Raw genomic sequence first — 20,467 nt, 5'->3', positions numbered from 1 at the left:
GGCCAAGGCAGCTGTATAAGCTCTCAGGTGATTCCAATGTACAGTAAGGCTGGGCTCAGGCCCCAGTGCAAACTTCAGTGATCATCAGAGTCACTTGGAGGGTTCAAATGCAGATTGCAGGGCCCTGCCCCCAGAGTTTCTGATTCAGTAGGTCTAGAGAGGCATCTGAGAATCTGTACTTCTTGCAAGCAGAGGCATACTGAGGGGATAGCAGGAATGGTGTGTATCCTGGGTGCCACTTGAACGTGGAGCCAACAAGCAGTTTCCATTGTCCAGTGCAGTGTCCATCTCCAGCTGTGAACAATTACTCAGAACGTTAAAACTACCCATGGGAGCTATTTTCTTCAGATAACACCTCTGCTAGCAAGTTACCAGGTGCTGCTGAAGCTGTGATGACAGTTTGGGAAACACTGGCCTAGAACAGTTGGTTTTCAATCTTGGTTGGTAAAATATTCTTAGGTGTCGTCGAGTCAGTTCTGACTCATAGCTACCCTCTATAGGATTTCTGAGGCTATAATCTTTATGGGAGCAGAAATCCTCATCTTTCTCCTATGGAGTGGCTGGTGGGTTTGAACTGCCAACCTTGTGGTTAGCAGTCCAGTGCTTAACCTATAATCCCATTGGGACTCAGCTTAGTTATAATATTAGGGTTTGTTTATTTGTTTATATTAAAATTAAAGTTTGATGTCCACTCTCAGACATTGAATTGGCCTAGGAGGTGACCCAGGCGATTCCAATATGAAGCCCCAGGGTAGGCATTCACCTTTGTTATCTATGAACTTATTAAGAGAAAGAAGAGAGGGTTTCCTTCTGTGTCTTAGCACTCAGCACTGGTCTGGTTCATGTGGTTGTTGTTGGTGTGTTGTTGAGTCAGTTCTGACTTACACCCAACCTGTATCAATTTTCTCAGGCTGTAAATAGTTACCGGCGCAGAAAGCATCATAGTTCTCCCATGAACCGACTGATGGATTCGAACTACTGACCTTGCTGTTAGCAGCCCAACTTGTAATCCACCACGCTACCAGGGTTCCCTCTAGTTCGTGTACCGATTGTTAAATAAACACTTGTTGAGAGTGGAAGGGTTTGGTCCTGCTCTAACCACTGAGGCACTCCACATTGGGTCCAAGGTGTGCTTTGGGAAGCTTTCTCTGACTCACCCTGGACTGCTCCTATGTAGCACTTACCGCACTTTATTGTAATTGCTCATTTTGTAGCCCTCTGAAGGTGTGGTCTGTGGCTCACATGTGTCTGAACTATTGGGTATGTTAAAATGCAGGTTCCAGGGCTTTTCTCTAGACCTACAAATTAGAGTCTCTGGGGATGGAGCCAGGAAATGTGCATTTTCAGTCCACACCCAGGCAACTTTGATATAAGCTAACGTAGAGGGGAAGTCCTGGTGTGGCACTGTGGGTTAATGCGCTGGGCTGCAAGGTTGGTTTGAACCACAAGGTAGGTGGTTCAAGCTCACCAGTTGTTCCTCAGAAACCCTATACAGGATTGCTATGAGTCAGAACTGACTAGAAGGCACTTAACAACACCAACCATGTTGAAGGGAGAGGTGCTGCTTGCTCTAGACGGTAAATTTGAAGGGAGCAGAATCCTGTCTTTCCTGTCCACTGTCTTTTTCCTAGGACCAAAACAGAACCTGGCACAGCGGTGGGGTGCCATGGTTGGGCTGCAGCTGGCAGCAGGTGGGGCTTGCATTCTGAGATCTGGATGAAGCCCCAGGAACCAGCTACTGTCATTGCTCAAGTCAAAAGCCCAAGAGCCCTGAGTTAACCCATAGCCTATTAAGCCTAGATCTTAGTGTTCCAGACTGGCAGAGGAAGAGAATTCTGAGGCAGGATGGATGGTCTTAGGCAGTGGTACCCAGAAGCAGAAATGCCCCAGTGATGGACACTCAGGCTGAACGCACAGGCCTGAGACCAGGGTTACTGGCAGTGTGCGGCCCGGTGGGTGCAGAGGGCCTTTTAGGTGGTGTCTGACATCCAGGTTGACCTTGGTGATTGTCTTCTGCTGCAGAGTTGGAGAGCTCCCAGGATCGACAGCAGATGGTGCTGCCAACTCTGAGGCTAAACCCCACCTTGCTAAAGCAGTTCAGACCAATTCTGGAGGACACCCTGGAAGAGAAACTGGAAAGCATGGGGATTCGGAAGGTAAGTTCCAGGGTTACTGTCTTAAGGACTGATGCCTACAATTTAGACACAAGGTGTTCTTAGGCCGACACTTGATTGGTTGTCTTTTGCATTGTAAGCTCATTGATCTCATGTGGTCTAGCCATGCTCCTTTGGTGTCCAGGTAAAGAAACCCGTGCACCTTTCCCTCAGTTCCCAGCAGCCAGGTGTCTCTGCTCTCTCTCCTTCATCTGTCTCTCCAACTCTCCGTGGTCAGTGCTGCCGTCCTGCATCCTGACCTCTCAGTACTCTCTGTTCATTGTTTATTTACTTTTGGGTCTCCAAATAGGTCTTCTTACAAATGAAATTTAATTGACTCAATCTATGCATAAATCCCTCTTTAGTGAAGTCTCTATCTCTGGGTCAATCAAGGCCACCCCCACTACATTCTTTACATTGGTGGCTGTGTATGGGCCTGTTATGTCTGATACACACTAACTTTTGAATGCTTATGTTTCCTTCTGCTTACATTTAACCAGAGCATGCATGTTATAATTAAAGGCATCCATGAAATGTGTTATTAAATAAAATTACATTTTGTTATTAAGGTAGCCAAATATCACATTATTGTATAGAATGAGATTAGGTGAAAAAATAGACCCCTAGATTTAATTTAGTAATGATATTCACAGATCTTTAACTTTTTCTACTACTGTTTAATGTAATTTAGCTTATGTTCAGACTTGAAGAAACCATTTCTTTCTAAACATGATTAAATCCTCATCTTGGATCCAGATGCCTTCCAAGACCTATGGATGGGTAGATGTCAAAAGTCCAGGCAACTTTCAATAGGTTTTGGAAGGGTACCTGACTTTTGTCTTTTATAGTTTATTTCTTTTCAGCTAGGGACAGGGGCTGAGCACAGTGATAGACATACAGAAAGGAGCAAGCTGTGGTCTCTCATCCAGGGATCTGATTGGTGTGGGGCATGCATATCCCCTCTGAGTCCCGCAGGCTATGATGTGGACGAAGTGATGCAGCCACTCTTCATTACCCTTCTGCCCACGTGTTTATGGGCCTGCACACACTGAGCCATCTTACACCCAGCAGTAGGTGGAGCCGTTGCGCACCCTACTCTGATCCACATCTGGTGACCTCCTAGAAAGCACTGGGTACTGGTGACAGTAACTCCCAGGTCAGCAGCAGCAGGTTTGAGGAACTTAGGGGAAGGAGAAGAAAGATAGCTCTGTTTCCAAAGGTGAACTTCTTTCTATTTGAGGATGCAAAGGGAATCTCAAGTCAGACTCTTAGACATCTGGAGACTCTCATAAGAGCCCAGCGGGAGCAGAAGGCTGGAAGATTCTCTGAGTTTCTGAGCCTGAGGGAAAAACTCATCAAGGAAACTACCAGCAGAGTGAAGGAGAGACAAAAGAATGGGGCCATGGTGGCCCTAACAGATGGCGAACCTCCAGGTAAGTTGGGGAAAGAGGTTTCTTGGGGGCTGTGTCCTGGGAGGGTCTAGTTCTCACCAAAGTTTGTTTGCACATGAGAAGGTTGTGTTCCCTGTCTTCCTTCAGGGGCATTACTCTACAAGTCTAGGCTGGTGGTGTCCTCAAAGATAACTGAGGAAACCAAGTGTGAAGTGGTGAGGGGTGGGATGAACCAAATGTCCAGGGTCACTCAGGGAATTGGAAGGAAATCCAGAGCTAGAACTTAGGGTCAACCCTGGACACTCTCTACTCAGACTTGGTACCTTATATTGCATTCGAAATTCTGTGCTGATCTATTTGCTTTGACCACAAGCTAAGCTTCTCACTCCCAGAGAGCAAGCTCACTCCATTTCTTGTTCTACAAATCGGGCTTGTCAGTGCTGGAAGTCAGGCCCAAGGTCTGGGAGCACTAGGGCTGCAAGTGGAGGCAAATATAAATCAAATGAAAACTTCCTCAGATCGCAAATTCAGAGCTGTGGGAGGGGGTGAACGGCTGGGTCTGTTCTGTATGTGGAATCATCCTCAGAGCTCAGGCTTGGTTATCTAAACCTGGTCACAGCTTCTGCTTGACCCTTGCCCCTGCCCCTGGGGCCAACATGATGAAGACCCTCATGGTTCTTGTGGAGGGTTGAAGCCTGTGGATGAGGGCCATGAAGCTAGAGAAATTGTGAGAAGCCCTGTTTCTAGAGGATTCCAAGATCCACTGGTGGTCATCAGTGGGCAGGGGTTCGTGCCTCCCGCAGTGTCTCCTCAGTCAGGAATTTGTGTGGTGGGAGCGAGGCTAGTTCAGTTGTCATCTCCGGAGAAGGCAGACCCAACCTGAGCACTTCACACAAAGGAATTTTCCCAAATGTGCTCCACATACCTGTATGGACATGAGAGAGAATTTTAAATTGGTATGTGGATGAATATCTATATCTGTATATCTCTCTCTACATGTATTAATCTGTTTTTCTCCGTGTAAATCAGACATTTAAATAGCATAAAAATTCTATAATTTCATAGATATTACCACTTGGACAAGTATAAATTAGATATCTAATGTTTAAAAATGGTGTCATTTTATATACAAATGTTAGATAACAGGACAGTTGGTATGAAAATGTGAAAATTTGTTGATGCTCTTGGATATTCTGTCCTATTTAGTTTAAACTTTCAGTCGTGAAATCTCTAAGGTAAAGGACAGTTCTTGGTTTTGCACAGAAATTTCAGGCAGAATTCTTTCATTTCAAGGGTATTTGTCTTAGTTGCTAATTTGCCTTTCACACGTCAATTTAAGCTCCTATTTTTCTGTTCATTTGCTCAAACTTTTTTTCCATTCATTCACTTATGTTGTATTGTGTTTGCTGAGGAACCAGGCAGGACAAGGTGGGACTAGGGCCGTGATGGAACCAAGCAGGGTAGTGGGAGCTCAGAGGAGGGAGGGACCAGGGATTTGAGGAAGATGAGTAGAAATGGCCTTCAAAGGAAAAGGTCCCAATCCTTTTAGGTGTCATCCTTCCCCTCCAGCCCTTGTTTCCTGTGGTCAAAAAGCTGAGAGGGAGAGGGCCCCATTTGCCTTGTCTCCCTTTCCCTGCCATGTGACCTCCTCTCTGAGGTACCACTGAGGTGGGAGGTGAGCACTGTGCCTTTAGGGCAGACTTTGCAGCCTTCCAGCTCCAAGCCCACAAGTTCCCTTTCTGGGTCCCACAGGTGCTGTACTAATGTTCTCGTGTCTCTGCTCAGACATTGCCTCTTCTCTTGTTTTGGAGCGTTGCCTTTGTGTCACAAAGAGTTCTGGGCAGACCTCTTACTTCCGTGGAATCTTGGACAAGTCCCCTATTCTCTTGAAACTTTACAGAAAGTAGGGAAATGGTACTACTCTCTGAAGAGGCTCTGAGGTCCACTTCTGAGTAACAGCGTTCCTTGAGAGCAGTGTATTTCAAACATTTTTGACATTGAACCACAGTAAAAAATGTGCTTTTCATTGTGACTGAGCTCACACATGAGAGTTTTATGGAACAGTACTTACTCTGACTCTCTGTAATGCACTTTTTCTCTTCTTTTCTTTACGTAAAAAGATCGCTGATCCTGGACATCTCCATGGATCTTGATGCATTTTGGAAAACAAGAGCTTTTAAGCTGTGTCTAATTGCATAGTTCTGGTACTGAGCAGCCTTGGGGACCTGGGTGTGTAGAGACCTTGAAGGCACATGTGGTCCTGTGGTGACCTCTGGTGGCAGCAGGGCCTTCCTGCAAGCATGCTTGTACTCCAATGGCTGCAGCTCTTCTGGGCTGCGAGGGGAGACGGCTTGCTCTAGATGAGTCTCTATCTCTGCTTCAGTATAAGGTTGAGGCTGCAGACTCTTGTTTGTCTCCTATAACGATGATGGTGGTGGTGGTAGTGTGCTGTGAAGGCTGTAAATCTTTATGGAAGCAGAAAGCCTCATCTTTCTCCCGTGGAACGACTGGTAGTTTCAAACTGCTGCCTTTGACATTAGCAGCTTGATTCCTAACCACTATGCGACTAGAGCTCCTTTGATATGACCCTGGAATAACCAGCTTGCCTTTCTAGTCTCTGAGGAAATCACAGTTCCAAACCTGTGCCTTATATAGCTCAGGGGCTAGAATTAGGTCAAGGTTGGGGCACCTGGATGGGGTGGGGTGGGGTGAGGGTAACTGCTGCATCTGCTCTGGCTTTTTCATTCTATTCCCAGTGTTGGACCCTCTCTGGACATAGGTCTGGATTGAGGGCCCAGCATGGATATGCTCTGAAAGCCATTCCTGTCTGTGCTTCCAGTCAAAAGCCAGCGGAGCTCACTGGTCATCAAAGAAGCCCAGTCAAAGGCCAGGACACTGCATGTGGCATCACCATACAAACCAGCAGAGCTGCCCACGCCGACTCCTCAGAACCGTGACAGCCGTGGCCCTGGCCAGACCCAGGTGCCCACCCCAACCCCCCGACTCAGAGTGCGAGGGTCTGCCAGCAGCCCCACTTCTCCCGGGCTTGGGCTGAGGTGAGCTCTGCATTTTGTGCTCTCATTGTATCTGTCGCAGACACTCCCAGCCCCAGGCTTTTCCAGACAGGTGAGGGCCAGAACAGAAGTGGACAGGAGGTATCTCAGGTTTGTTCCAACCTGTGCTCAGAGGAAGAGATGGGGGTCCTTTCCTCTCAGCTAAGTACAGAGAGAGAGAAAAAGTTTTGTGTAAATGCTTATTTATAGTCTAGAGGCACACCCTAAGCAAACTCACTGTTCAACTGATCATTGATTACATTATATAACTTAGATGGCATTATGGAAGGTTATTGTATTACATAGTTATTGTTAAGTGCTGTTGAGTTGGTTCCGACTTACAGTGACCCTGTATAGGGTTTCTGAGGAGCAGTTGGTGGTCCTACAGTGTGACACCAGGAGTCACATTGTTGTTGTTGTTAAGTGCTGCCAAATTGGTCCTGACCCAAAGCGACCCAGTGTAGGGTTTCCAAGGAGCAGCTGGTGAGCTTGAACTGCTGACCTTGCAGTTCAAATGGCTTTGCAGTCTGATGCATTAACCCACAGGGCCACAACAGGAGTCATATTACAGGAGATTAAATTATGGAATAGCAAGTGGTGTTCAGATAAACTTCTGGGTACCATAATCTAAGGAGCTCTGGTAGTGTAGTGGTTATGAATTGGTCTGCGAGCCGCAAGGTCAGCAGTTTGAAACTACCAGCTGTTCCATGGGAAAAAGATAAGGCTTTCTGCTCCCGTAAAGATTTACAGCCTCGGAAACCCTGTTCAGGGTCGCTATGAGTTGGAACTGACTCCACAGCACATAACAACAACAACCATAACCTAACCAAACTGACACATAAAATTACCACTACACCTTCCCTCCCTTTACCCATCTCTTCCCTAAGCTCAGTCACACACTAGAAGGGCTGGGTCCTCAGGCAGGAGTATCCCCTTGGAGCCTCATCTTCTGAAGGGAGAAACTGGTTGTACGTCAAGATAGTTCCTTGCTGTTATCTGGACCCAGTTGAGGCGGGGCAGAGCTGGCAATGGGCAAACAAACCAGCTTGCAAAGTGGTAAAGTTTAACTCAAACTTTTGATGTGTGTACCTCTCATTTTCACTTCTCCATGTGCTGTCTCAGTACACCCCCATTTAGTTCTGAAGAGGACTCAGAGGGAGACACTGTACAGCGCATGTCTCTTCGGAAGCCTCAGGGTTCTTCCAAGATGGCGTCCCGGCCGGATGATGACTGGGACTGGTCTGACACAGAAACCTCGGAGGGAAATGCCCAGCCTCCTGGCAAGGGCTCAGATGGGCTGGCTTCCACAGGTGAGTGGCATTCTGACTGTGGAGTCTTCTTTAGGCCCTGGAAAAACCCTTCAATTTTCTTTGGACTTTCTGGTTTGGCATACAAGGGGCTTTAAAAAGTTCTTGGAAGAATTCCATTATCTTTTTGTGGGGGTAAGTGGGTAGGAGTAAAGAGTGAGGGTTGGGACTATGAGTAGGTCTTGGCTAGGTTTAGGACTTCATTTATCGTTAGGGTTATGGGTAGGACTAGGGTTAGTATGAGGAGTGAGCATTGAATTAGGTCTTGGTCTAGTTTTTAGGGTTATGGTTAGGTTTATTTTTATTCATTTTTCTTGAAATCTGTTTGATTTCGGGTTCATTGGAAAGTTCTGTAACTGGATTTTTCCCTCTTAACTTTTTGTTGTTGGTGCAGCTGTATCTCTGGTTCTCTCTTTTCAGTCTTATAGGTCTGTTTTACTTTGCATATTTCTAAATCTCGGTTGAGTTTAGGTAATAATATTGTCATGTGTGTTAATCTCAGGTTGTTGTCTGCTATTATTGGTACTCTAGCCAAAGAACTTTTAGTATTTTTTGTAAGGTTGGCCTTGTTTTTTTTTTGTTTTTTTTTTTTTTACAAATTCTTTTAATTTCTGTTTGTCTGAAAATGACTTAATTTTGCTATTGCATTTGATGAATAGTTTTACTGGCAATATGAATCTTGGTTGGCAATTTTTTTCTTTCAGAGTTTTATATATATCATTCCATTGTCTTCTTGTCTTTACTGTTTCTTTTGATAATTCAGAGCTTAATCTTATTAATTTTCCTTTTCATTTATCCTGAACTGCTCTAAGGATCTGGTTTTGAAAAGTTTGATTATAATATGTCTTGGTATTTTTCTTTTGGCATCCATCCTGTTTGTAGTTCATTCAATTTCTGGAATGGCCATCTTCTTATCTTGCATGATGTTGTTGTGAAGTGCCTTTGAATTGATTCTGACTCATAGTGACCCTGTATACAGTTTGCAAGGAGCAGCTGATGGGTTTGAACTGCTGACTTTAGGGTGTGCAGTCTAGTGCTGATCCTACAGCACCACACCAAGAGTTCTGCATGATATTAGGAAAGACCCATAGACAATATTGTCCAAAAGTTGTTTGAAAAAACTTCCCTGCATGATAGTAGGGAAGTTTTTTCTAACAACTTTTGGACAATATTCTCTATAAGTCTTTTTTGTCTGTTTCTGTTCTAGAATTCCTATCACATGTAAGTTTATCCTCTTGATAGTGTCTCACATAAATCTTAGACTATCTTCAAATTTTTAAATTCTTTTTATCTGATTATTCCTCTAACAGATGATTATTGAGAGATTTTTCTTCAAGCTGAGTAATTCAGCTTTCCACTGATTTAATTCTATTTCTTTGTCCTTTCAGTGAATTATCTTTTTCTGAAGTCTTAGTGTTAGTGTGTTAGTCTTCTGGCTTTCTAATTGCTGATTTTGTATGTTTCTCGTTTTTTCAATTATTTTCCTGAGTTTTTCCATGGTTTTGTCTGTGTTTTCCTTGATTTCATCTGTAGCTTACTTGCTCTTTTCTCGCAATCTTTTGAAGTTGCCTTACCAGCATTCTTTTGAATTCCTTACCTGGTGGTTCTGATACCATTTCTGGTGTCATATTTTCTGACTGTATTTTGGTGACTTGTTTGAGGTACTTTATCTTGTTTCTTTGTGTAAGTTGAAATTGTCTGTTTTCACTAAGACATAGTGGTGTTGTATTTAAATTTAGTCGATGATTGTATATTGGTGTGTTTGCAGGCACCCACCACCTGTCTCTTGGTGGATGTGGCAGAGACCAGAAGTGTAAATGCAGTTAGTTCTCTGTTCACCGTGCAGGCTATTTCAAGGTGGGCTCATGGGCTTCTGGAAACAGGGGTGCTGTTCTCGGCACCTGACCCCAGGCAGAACAGAGGCTGTGCAAGAGAGGGTGTCACTGTTCTGTGGCTTGGTGAGGGTGGGGACTGGCCATGCCCCTGTCTACGCAGAGGGCACAGAATAGGAGAGTACTAGTCCCCTTGCTGCCAACCTCTAGCCACATCTTGTGCCTGCAAGCTGCTGTATGAACAGCCGCTTGCAAAAGCTCAAGATGGCAGTGCTTCTCCATGCCACCCCACAGTCTGCTCAGTTTTCTTCTTTCTCACTGCTCCTGTTCAGCTGCTTCTTCAGTCAGCACTCAATCCACCGCTCTGTCCTGTTCTCTGCTGCTCAGGGCTCCAGGCTCATCACCTGTATCTGTTTCACTCCCATGTCTTTGTTGCTGCTCAGTGTGGTTGCTTACTCTGCCATCTTGCCCCAGACACCTCCATTATCTTTGAATTCCAATTTATTTTAAAATGAACTTTTGAAAGCCCCCTTGTATCTTTCTGTTGTGATTCGGAGAGAATGATCTTCTCAACCATCAGATAGAAGGAGATCTGGAGATAAGTTAAGTGTTTGGCTTCACACTGAAATTTGCAGTTTGAACCAGTTGCTCCATGGGAAAAAGATTTACAGCCTTAAGGAAAAAGAAAAGACAAAGATTTACAGCTTTGAAAAGCCTCTGGGGTAGTTCTTCTCTGTTCAGTAGAGCTGTTCTGAGTTGGCATTGATTTGGTGGCAATGTGTTTTTCAGGGTATTGGCAGGGTCAGGTTCTCTTCAAAGGCTCTAGGGGAAGATCCTTCCCTGTCTCTTCCAACTTCAAGTTGGTCTGGGAATTCCTTGATTATGGCCACCTAACTCCAATCCCTGCCTCTGTCATCACAAAGTGCCCTTTCCTGTGTGTGTTTTCTTATAAGGGTACCAGTTGTAAAGAGATTTGGTCCCACCCTAATGACCTCAGCTTAACTAGTTACATCTGCAATGACTGTATTTCCAATGAAGGTTACATTCTAAGCTCCAGGGAATAGGACTTCAACATATCTTTCTGGGGACACAGTTCAAACCCTAACACACTCAACCTGTTGATGAAAAGGTATCAGAAAGGTTTAACTTAAATGTCTGGCAACTGGATGGAAAATACTCATTAAACTTGCCATTTTCTAACAATGACTAGTTTAGCAATTTTCTTCTCAAAAAAAAAAAAAGAAAGAAAAGAAAAGAACATGTCAGCTCTCTTTCAAAGTTTTCTTGAGCTATAGCTTCTGGCTTTATTTTCTAGCCTAGGTTTAATTCCAGAACATTGAATTTATAATTTTCTTTTAGTAAGTGCCATCCAGTTGGCCCCGATTTATAGCAACCCTGTATAGGGTTTTCAAGGAGCGACTGGTGAGCTTGAACTTGCCAACCTTGTGGTTCAAACCGATTTTGCAGTCCAGCACATTAACTTGCAGCACTACAAGTTTAGTGTTTTCTAAATTAGTGAATGGAAGCTGTGGAGTTTAAGTGTAGGCTGGTGTGATCTTTAAATTCATGTTCTTAATGAGCTTTGTGGTACTTGGTCTTGTCCACAGCATAATCCCAGCCTGCCTATCCATCAGAAATCACAAAAAGCAGATCTTTGATGAAGTAGCAGTGGCTGGCCAGGTGGAATTGATAGTCTGGGAAGAGCACTGGACTGGGGTGAGAAGTTCTCAGCTATTTGTTGGCTCTGTCACTTGCTTGTCCTTGTGCAAGGTCCCTCAGTTCCTTTGATGCAAAAGGAGGTATTTGTATGGGATGATAGAATTTGGAGAGGGAGTGAGGAATACAGTATCTAGTACATTTGTTATTGTTAGTTGCCATCAAGTAGGGCCTGACTCATGGCGACCTTATGTATAACCAAACAAAGCACTGCTTGGTCCTTCATCATCTTCACAATTGTTGATGTATTTGAATCTGCAAAAAGATGTGGCACCAGCCATTCCACCCACAGCCCTCTCTACTCAGGTGGGTTCTATAAATCATTGCACTGGCCACACAAAACTCAGACACCAGACTCAGAGTTACGGGCCTGATTAAGAAAGTGAACAGTTTGTAATTTAGGGTCAGAAGTTCTCAGTGCACAGTTGTTCCAGGAACAGTGGCCCTGGACACACCACTCCATCATAAACCTTAGCCAGAAGGCACTCGGCTCTAGCTCCATATGTCAGAAAACCTAGGTCCCCCATTAAGTACCTGGTGGCATTCCACTCTACAAGCAAGCTTTCTACCCCAAGTCACTTAGCTTTACTTGTTTCATGGGCTGGGAAACCCACTGCTCTGTCTTGTACTGTGGTTCTTGGTTCTGCTGTTCCTTTGCCACTCTTCTGGTGTCGCAGTTTTCTGTCCTGGGTTGAGAAGGTTCAATACACAGGGATCTCAGGGTCCAAAGGATGCGCTCCATTCCTGACTCTTATACTTTGATAGTAATGAATTCCTTCCTCCTGCTTCTGAGATAGTTCATTTTATACCCATGGCAGAGTATTAAGTTTTTTATAATTATAGTTAACTCTGCTAACATCCACAGCTGAATCCTGTCATTTTATCAGTATCTTCTTCCAACTTCTCTTATCCAGAGCAGCAAGACAGAAACATTGTTTGGTAGGAGTTACAGACTATGGCTAGAGGAGACATTAGATAATTCGCTATACCACAGAATCCATTGTTGAAACAATTGTATCAATCTTTCTCTTGGCAGGTTTCCCTTGTTTTTTTGTGGACCCTCTACTCTACTAAGCATGGTATTCTGTTCTAATGAAGCTGGTACATTGCAAGACCGTAACAAATATTACTTACAAGAATAAATAAGCTATGGGCTGTTGTAGCGCTAAAAGTGTGCTGGGATCCTCAGACATTTGAGTCCCAGAAGGTTGTTGTTAGCTCCCTGCTTTTTGTTCATTTCTGAAGTGTGGGTATCACCTTGGTCTACCACATCACCAGGGATCTCTTGATGATCTATATCATTGTTTAGCCACACTTTCTGCACAGTTCTGCAGAAACCCTGCGTTGCCTGCAGTCCACTTGCGCTGATTTACATCAGTGATGTTTCTGCTTGTTTCCATATGGGGACATTAAAGGAGGCATGTCTGCACGTTAGCCAAACAGTTCATGTACCGAACTAAGCCTAAGTCCCACCTTTATCACCAGCCTGGTCATTAAGTCTACACGGTTACATTTTCAGAGTATTCAGAAATACTTCTTCTCCAGGCTCATGCTGGCATGGGTCTTATCTTTTTCCTTACCTCTCTTCTTTGTGGTTGCTCCACCTTCTTCCTGACCCTTTTCCACACTCCTTATATCCATGCTGGATCCTGATGCACATGGATGAGGGAGTCATTCTCCAAGTTTCCCTGCTGATATACCCCCTTGTTGCTTCCAGAAACACTGGTACAATCAATGGTCAAAAACCTGGAGAAGCAGCTTGAGGCTCCAGCGAAGAAGCCAGCTGGAGGGGTCAATCTGTTCTTACTGCCCAATGCCAGACCACAGGGCGCTGCCACCCCAGGACGGAAGCCTCAGGTAGGGTGTCAGACACTTGGATGCAATCCCTGCAGAGACTGCTCCAAGTATGGGGGGCCTTGGTGAAGGTTAGGGGAGGGTCCAAAAAACGGTAGCCTTGTCTTAGCAGAACATTGAAGGTGACCTCTGTCCAGATGAAGGGATGGTCACCTTGAATGTTGGGTGCTGTTTATGGTGAAGTTAACTGTAAAGGTTTTTCAGTTCATTAGTTCATTACTCAGTAGGGTTAGTCTGTCCCAGCCAACTCTTGCTCCCATTTCTGTGTCTGGCTTCTCACCTGGACTCCTTTCTTCCAATTCTGTTGCACCCCACATAGACTCCTCCCCATTCCTTTACTCTGCCCAAGATTTCAACACTGGCGGGCTGTAGGACAGATTTCTCTCTGAGAGGGGAATGCTGGTGTGGCATCCCATGGCTCATTAGAGTTTTGTTGTTGTTAAGTGCCGTCAAGTTGGTTCCGACTCATAGCGACCCCGTATAGGATTTCCAAGGAGCAGCTGGTGAGCTTGAACCTCCAAAATGGCTTTGCAGTCTGGCACATTAACCCACAGTGCCACACCAGGACTCCTGGCTCATTAGAGTAGGCCCATCAAATCCAAATTCGCTGTCATCATGTTGATTCCAATTCATAGTGACCTTATAGGACAAGAGTAGCTGCTCCTTCTGTCTTCCGAGGCTGAAAATCTTTTTGAGCACAGACAGCCTCATCTTTCTCCTGCTCAGAGTAGGCAACAACAAGAAATGGAATATTTAGATACCTTCGTTCTAAATATTCAGGACCATCTTCATCATTGAGAATGTCCTAGTGACCTTGCCATGCTCAGTCAGGCTCCTGTGACAATCAGACTGAGAGCTCAGATGTTCAGCCTCCCCCAATGTTACCAAACCCTCCTCACTGCCTTCTTCTCCCCCTTGCCAGGGAATAACTTACATTCCTGTCATTTTTCTTACACAGAAAGAAGGAGAGATTTCTTTACTTCCACTCTCATTTATCTTTCTTAACCCAAAAGGTACCATTTAGACAGAGCAATTCTAGTGCACTGAAATGAAGAAGTAGTGGGCAATTGTTTTTATGGTTTTCAATAGTATTTCCCCCCAGTTTTTCTACATCATGAATGAGGGTCTCTTCAAAAAGTTCACAAAAAAATTCTGATATCTTATAATTCCATTTTCCCATGAATTTTTTGAAGCCCTCTCATATTTACTTTATCCACAGCTCATGTATGTTTGTAAGCCATGAGTCCAGATGATTAAAAAAAATGATTTGTCCCTTTTCCCACATCATGAAATTGAGCCAACAATTCAAATCTGGTTGAGGTTTTACTCAGAATATGCTTGCTGCCCTGGGCCTTGAATTCTAGGAGAAATTTTTTTAGCATGGCTTATATCAAAACCAGGTGGCCATGAAACTTCTGGTGGAGAAGATCTGGGCTGGGTGCAGGTTATTGGACCCAGGGGTGAACTTGGTAATGTTGGCCAACTTTAGGCCTTACATTGGTTGCAGCCCAGACCCTCTCCTGACTGAAGGGTTTCTGATGCTTCTGAATGCCCTACATTCTCATTCAGTCCCAGCGCTTGCCAGGCCTGAGAGAGCCAGTCTGCTAAGAGGTAGGTGCTTTAGCCCAGAGTGCATTCAGCTCAAGAACTTGGGATGGTCAAGGTTCTAGGCTCCAACTCTATCAATGTGGGGAGTTAAAACATCTACACAAAGGCAAAAGTAAAGCAAGAGCCACCTAATTTGTATGTCATTGTAAGGCGTTTCCTTGGTTTGGTTGGTGGAGTTGTAAGGGCTACTGTGCAGTATTTGAAATCACTGTGACTCCAGTTCTCAGAAGCAGTCTCACAAAGGCGGAAGCTACAGCATCTCCACACTACTTTCCTCCAAATGTGCATTTTGCCTCCTTTTCCAACCTGCATCTGCTGCCTCCTCCTTGGTCTTCAAGCATTTCTTCTCCTCCTCCCCTCTTGCAGTTTTCTGAAGATGAAAGTGACTTGGAGATTTCTTCCTTGGAGGATTTCCCCCAGGACCGGGGCCAGGAGAAGTCAAAACCCTTGTCTTGCTCGCAGTTCCAGGAGAAGTTTGGCACCAGTGCTTGGAGCTCCAGCCGACCCAAGGTCCCTGGCTGGTGATCTGGCCAGAAGGACCTGCAGGAATTTGCTCAGGTTCCACCCAACAGATGGAGCTGTTGGGCCTCTTATCTTCACCAGCAACCGAAAAAGTTTGTCCCTTTGGAGAGAAACAGAACAGGGGACACATGATTTCTTCCCTCACCACCTATGAGGAATCTTGTCCCAGAGGGCCCAGGTGTCTGGCTGGATGCCCCAAGGTCCCAAGGCTTGAAAAAAGGCTTTAACAGAATTTCTAAGCATTTGTCTTCCTTCCTCTCCATGTCCACACCAGACTGAAAGAAGCCATGTGGTCTGTATTCCTGAACATTTTGTAAACCTGCAGGAATTCAGTGAAGATGGGCCTTATATGGGGTCCTTTTGGGGACAGGTGCTTTCATCAGTCACTCAGGGATTGGTCCAATGTCATTGACTGAGTGACTATGCTGTGCCAGGTCCCGTACCATCTCTCTACCTTGAGAGGAGGGCAGGTAGAGGTGGATGGGGCAGAAAGTCTATAACTAATGACAGTCACCCCCAAACCAAGCCTGCTGCTGTTGTGTAGACTCTGACTCATGGTGACCCTGTGTGTCATAGAGTAGAGCTGCTCCACGGGCTTTTCTGGAAACAGATCTACATGGGTTCAAACCATTAATCTTTAGGTTGATGTTGTTGTTACATGCCATCGAGTAGGCTCCAACTCATAGTGACCCTATATAGGATTTCCGAGAAGCAGCTGGTGGGTTTGAATCACCGACCTTGTGGTTAGCAGTCCAGTGCTTATCCTACAGTCCTGCTGCACCAGGATACCTTTAGTTGATAGATGAGTACAAACTGTTTGTGACACCCAGTAGTAAATCTAATGGATGAGATTAGGGTGTTGTGGGAACATAGAAGAAGAGGTTGCCCAATTGCAGGCTGCATTATTTTGGGAAGCTTCTAGAGTTGTGATGTCTGGCAGGACTTATTCATGGATGAGAGGTAAGGAGGGTCACTTGGCTTGGGACTCTTATCCCCCAAAGACCATATATTTAATATTTAATAGTAGCGTAGTGGTTACGAATCGGGCTGTGAACCTTAAGGCCAGCAGTTCGAAACTACCAGCTGCTCTGCGGGAGAAAGATGAGGCGTTCTGCTCCCGTAAAGATTTACAGCCTCGGAAACCCTGTACAGGGTCGCTATGGGTCGGAACCGACTCAACGGCACTTAGCAACAACAACCTGTAAAATCAGGTTATTTACATAACCATTGTATTTTTTAGCATGAAAAGTATTAATTTATTATATGGAAACATTTAAATATAGTATGATATGTGTAACTGTCTAATGGTTTTTCATTATTTTTGGAGCTTTGGAAGAAAAAAAATAAATCACGTGCACCTCTCTTGAGTCAGTCAGTTTATGTTCTTTAGGATGCACTTGTCAAGGTAGAGTTAGCAGTGCAAGATTTATTGGGGAGTAAATGTGTGAAAGGTAAAGGTGGGGGAAGCAGGGGTAGGCAGGAGAAGAGAGTCTCTGCCAAGTAAATGTAACCCTCGTGAGAGGAAAAAGAAGGAAGAAGAAAGAGCAGGGAGAGCCCTAGACTGCACTGCAGGACTGACCCAGTCTCTTCCAGCCCAATGGGAGCTCCAGGGTCCCACTGTCCTGGAAGAGCAAGACCTCTGCTTGAAAGCTGAGTGAATCATGTTAGCCAGTTGCATTCCTCATTTCTAAACAGCAAGTTCTTTCCTGAAGAACTTCCATGTCTGTCACAGCAATGCATAAATTTAACTTTCTATTATGGAAAATTTCAAACACAGGCAAAAGTAGAGAGATCAGAGTGATGAATTTATGCCCCTAATATCCAGGTTCAACCACGATACCCCCACACCCTTTTTCTTCCTTTGATCAGGGCTTCTTTTGATCTCTGAGTTGTCCCGACATCTGCGCTAGGACCTGGAAGTTCTATAGGAAAAGCCAGGGGAAGCATGACAAAAATTTCAGAGTGATCTGGGGTCTGTTGGTGGGGTGGGGATATTGGGGGAAGGGAGGGTTGGGGTGTCATGGTACAAAGCTACTTAATGAGGCAAGAGCAATGGTGGTAGTAGTTGCTAGCTGCCTTGAGTTAACCTAGGACTCATGGTGACCCTGTGCACAAGAGAAAGAGACAATGCTCAATCCTGTGCCATCCCCAGTGGGCCATTTGTGATCCATAGGGTTTTCTTCATCAGACTTGCAGAGATAAATCATTAAACCTTTCTTACTAATCCATTTTAGTCTGGAAGCTCTGCTGAAATCCATTTTACATCGTAGCAACATGCAAGCCTCCAATGACAGATGGGTCGTAGTTATGCAAGAGGCTCGTTGCCTGGGAATGGAACTCTCCTGGAAGCTGAGAATCGTTACAAGACATTATGTGAGATTTTGATCCAGAACAGCTCTGGCTGGCTGTGTGGTAACTCTCTTTTCAGATCACATAGTTTTGGAGAACTCAGAACTCAGTGTAGGATGGATGATCCCAGTACCTGTGAGAGGAGAGGAAGGGGAAAGCAAGTGGAAGTGCTGATGAGGATTCACTCCTATCTTACCGTCTTTAGATTCTGTGGAAGTCAAGTGTTCCTATTTACTGTGACTGGGTAGGGGACATGTAGACTATTCTTGTGGTGCATTACTATGCATCCTGATTTCTCCCATGAAGAATGGCTACTGGAAGGGTGGTACCTGCATTGCTGCATTACTGTGAAGGCACTGCACGAAAACTTTGGGTCCATCATTGCTGCTCCTGTGTGGTCACAACCAGGTTTCCGAAAAGCCACATCTCTCCACCCTCACCCGCATCCCTCTTGCCACACATACCTACAAAAGTCAGAACTTGTATATCTATATGTGTGTGTGTGTGTACATATATATACATACATGCCTATATATACACATATAAAGGAAATCTGGAAGCATAAGGGATTATGAGCATAAGGGCTTGCAAATTCTCTGCCTTTGACAATGTGCAGTCTGAACCATTTTCTATTGGTTGTTATAGTGGAAAATATTTGAATTTTCCTTTTCTGACAGGTTTCTGTCTTATATACGTTCTTTTGCAGATATATGTGGAACTATAGGATAAGCACTGGACTGCTAACTGAAAGGGTGTTGCTTTGCACCCACCAGATGCTCCTCAGAAAAACTATATATATATATATATGGTAGCTAGAGTTGGAAATTTCAAAAGTTCATGGAAAAAATGGAATTAAAAGATAAATGGAAATCGAGGGACTTCCGGCGCTTCCCTGACTGGGCAGCACAGGTACGCGGGCTCCGGAGAATATGGGGGTGGTATTGCACAGGGAGGCCCCGGCTTGGTAGACAGACAGCCTTGGGGCAAACATAAAACATTAGGCCTTAACATTATGAGCTTGCTTTAAAAAAAAATCAAACTGCTGAGGATTTACAAGCATTTTGAGCCTCTACCCCTGTGCACTTAGTTCCCACCCCGGGGACTGCCACGCCCATTGCAGAGCGTGGAGCTCAGGGCTTGAGCGGAGCCATTCAGAGGGCAGATGCTCCTGGAGAGCTAGCGGGGCCACAGGAACTAGCGTGATCCATCCCAGGGGTGCCTCATTGCCACGTTGGGCATTGTCGGTGTGGATATAGGGCAAATTGGGGTGCTCATGGCACAGGGAGACAGAGAGCGGCATTGTAGACATCATCAGACACAGCCAGGTCATCTGCCTGCAATCACTAACCTCCCCCCCTCCTGCCCCCAACTTTTTCGGCCTAGGCTAGCCCTCTGCCGAGCCTCAGGCCCACCCATCAAGGCGCAGGCCAGCCCAAGTTGAGGCGCCAATAACAAAGCAGTCCTGCTGTGATTCTGTGGGTTAATGCGCCAGACTGCAAAGCCTTTCGAACTGCAAGGAAGGTGATTCGAGTTCACTAGCTGCCCCTTGGAAACCCTATACTGGGTCACTGTGGGTCACGATTAACTCCACAGCATATCAACAAGGAAAAGAGCTCAGAAGGGGCTGAAAAAAAGTTAGGGCACTAAAGACTTACTTATATTAAGCCACGCTTTTTTCCTTTCTTCTGCCCCTCCCCCCACTTTTTTTTTTTGGTGTGTGTGTGATTAAAACCTGCCTTATTCAAGAGCACAGGCCAGCCCAAATTGAGACACTCTTGAGTAGTTGTTTACCCCCAATAACAAAGCAGTCCTGCTGTGGCTGACTGCAAAGCCTTTTGAACTGCACGGACTGTGGTTCGAGCCCACCAGCTGCTCCTTGGAAACCCTATACTGGGTTGCTGTGGGTCATGTCGACTCCACATACCAACAAGGAGAAGAGCACAGAAGAGACTGAAAGAGAGGTAGAGCATTAAAGACTTACTTACATTAAGCTACGCTTTTTTTCCCTCTCTTTCTTCAGCCCCTCCCCCCACTTTTTTTTTCTTTTTCTTTTCCCCCATTGTTTTTTTTTTCTGTTTTGTGTTTTGTTGTTGTTGTGTTGCTTTGTTTTTCTCTCATTATCACTTTTTTTTGTTTGTTTTTTTGTTTTTTTGCTTTTGGTTTTGATTTCTACCCAACTGGTGTTGCTTGGCTGTCACATAGCCTACCTTCTGCGATCGGAGGACTCCGCTTTTGTTTTTGATTTTGGTTTTGTTTTCTACCCGACTGGTGTTGTTTGGCCGTCACATAGCCTTCCTTCTGCTATTGGAGGACTCTTTGTCCCCCTACATTACACGAAAAGAGTCAGCAACTGCTGCCAAATAGCCAAGCTGCAATAACACTTTATAAAACACCAAAACCCAGACAAGAACCAATACCAGCTGCCACAAACCAGGGAAACAGGCAACACATGTAAAAGTTACTCTGAGTTAAGCAATAAGAGGAGTGAAAGGGGAAGACCACAACCTGATCACATCTTCCTGGAGACAATCAAAAACATAAAAATTTACCAAAATACATACTTAATTAATTATTAGGGCCACAGATAAACATTAAACATGTCCAAGAAGCAAAAGCAGATGACCATATCGGCACACGTCCAGAAAAAAGATAAAATATCTGAGACAAATGAACCAGAAGTAG

General features: G+C 44.9%; 1 protein-coding gene across 1 annotated transcript in view; it reads left to right on the top strand.

Annotated features, from left to right (window-relative positions):
* The window catches only part of DZIP1L (DAZ interacting zinc finger protein 1-like), a 62,415-nt gene extending 46,976 nt beyond the window's left edge, over positions 1–15,439 (top strand). Inside the window, exons 10-15 of the mRNA XM_006846646.1 lie at positions 2,023–2,156; positions 3,394–3,586; positions 6,384–6,600; positions 7,720–7,907; positions 13,170–13,309; positions 15,281–15,439. Of these exons, the coding sequence (XP_006846709.1) occupies positions 2,023–2,156; positions 3,394–3,586; positions 6,384–6,600; positions 7,720–7,907; positions 13,170–13,309; positions 15,281–15,439 (1,031 nt within the window). The remainder of the gene's footprint in view (positions 1–2,022; positions 2,157–3,393; positions 3,587–6,383; positions 6,601–7,719; positions 7,908–13,169; positions 13,310–15,280) is intronic.
* Positions 15,440–20,467: the final 5,028 nt, after the last annotated feature.

Source organism: Chrysochloris asiatica, unplaced genomic scaffold (assembly GCF_000296735.1).
Source record: "Chrysochloris asiatica unplaced genomic scaffold, ChrAsi1.0 scaffold00028, whole genome shotgun sequence".
Classification (NCBI taxonomy): Eukaryota; Metazoa; Chordata; class Mammalia; order Afrosoricida; family Chrysochloridae; genus Chrysochloris; species Chrysochloris asiatica.
The sequence above is the reverse complement of the archived record's forward strand: the minus strand, read 5'-3'. Positions and strand labels throughout refer to the sequence as shown.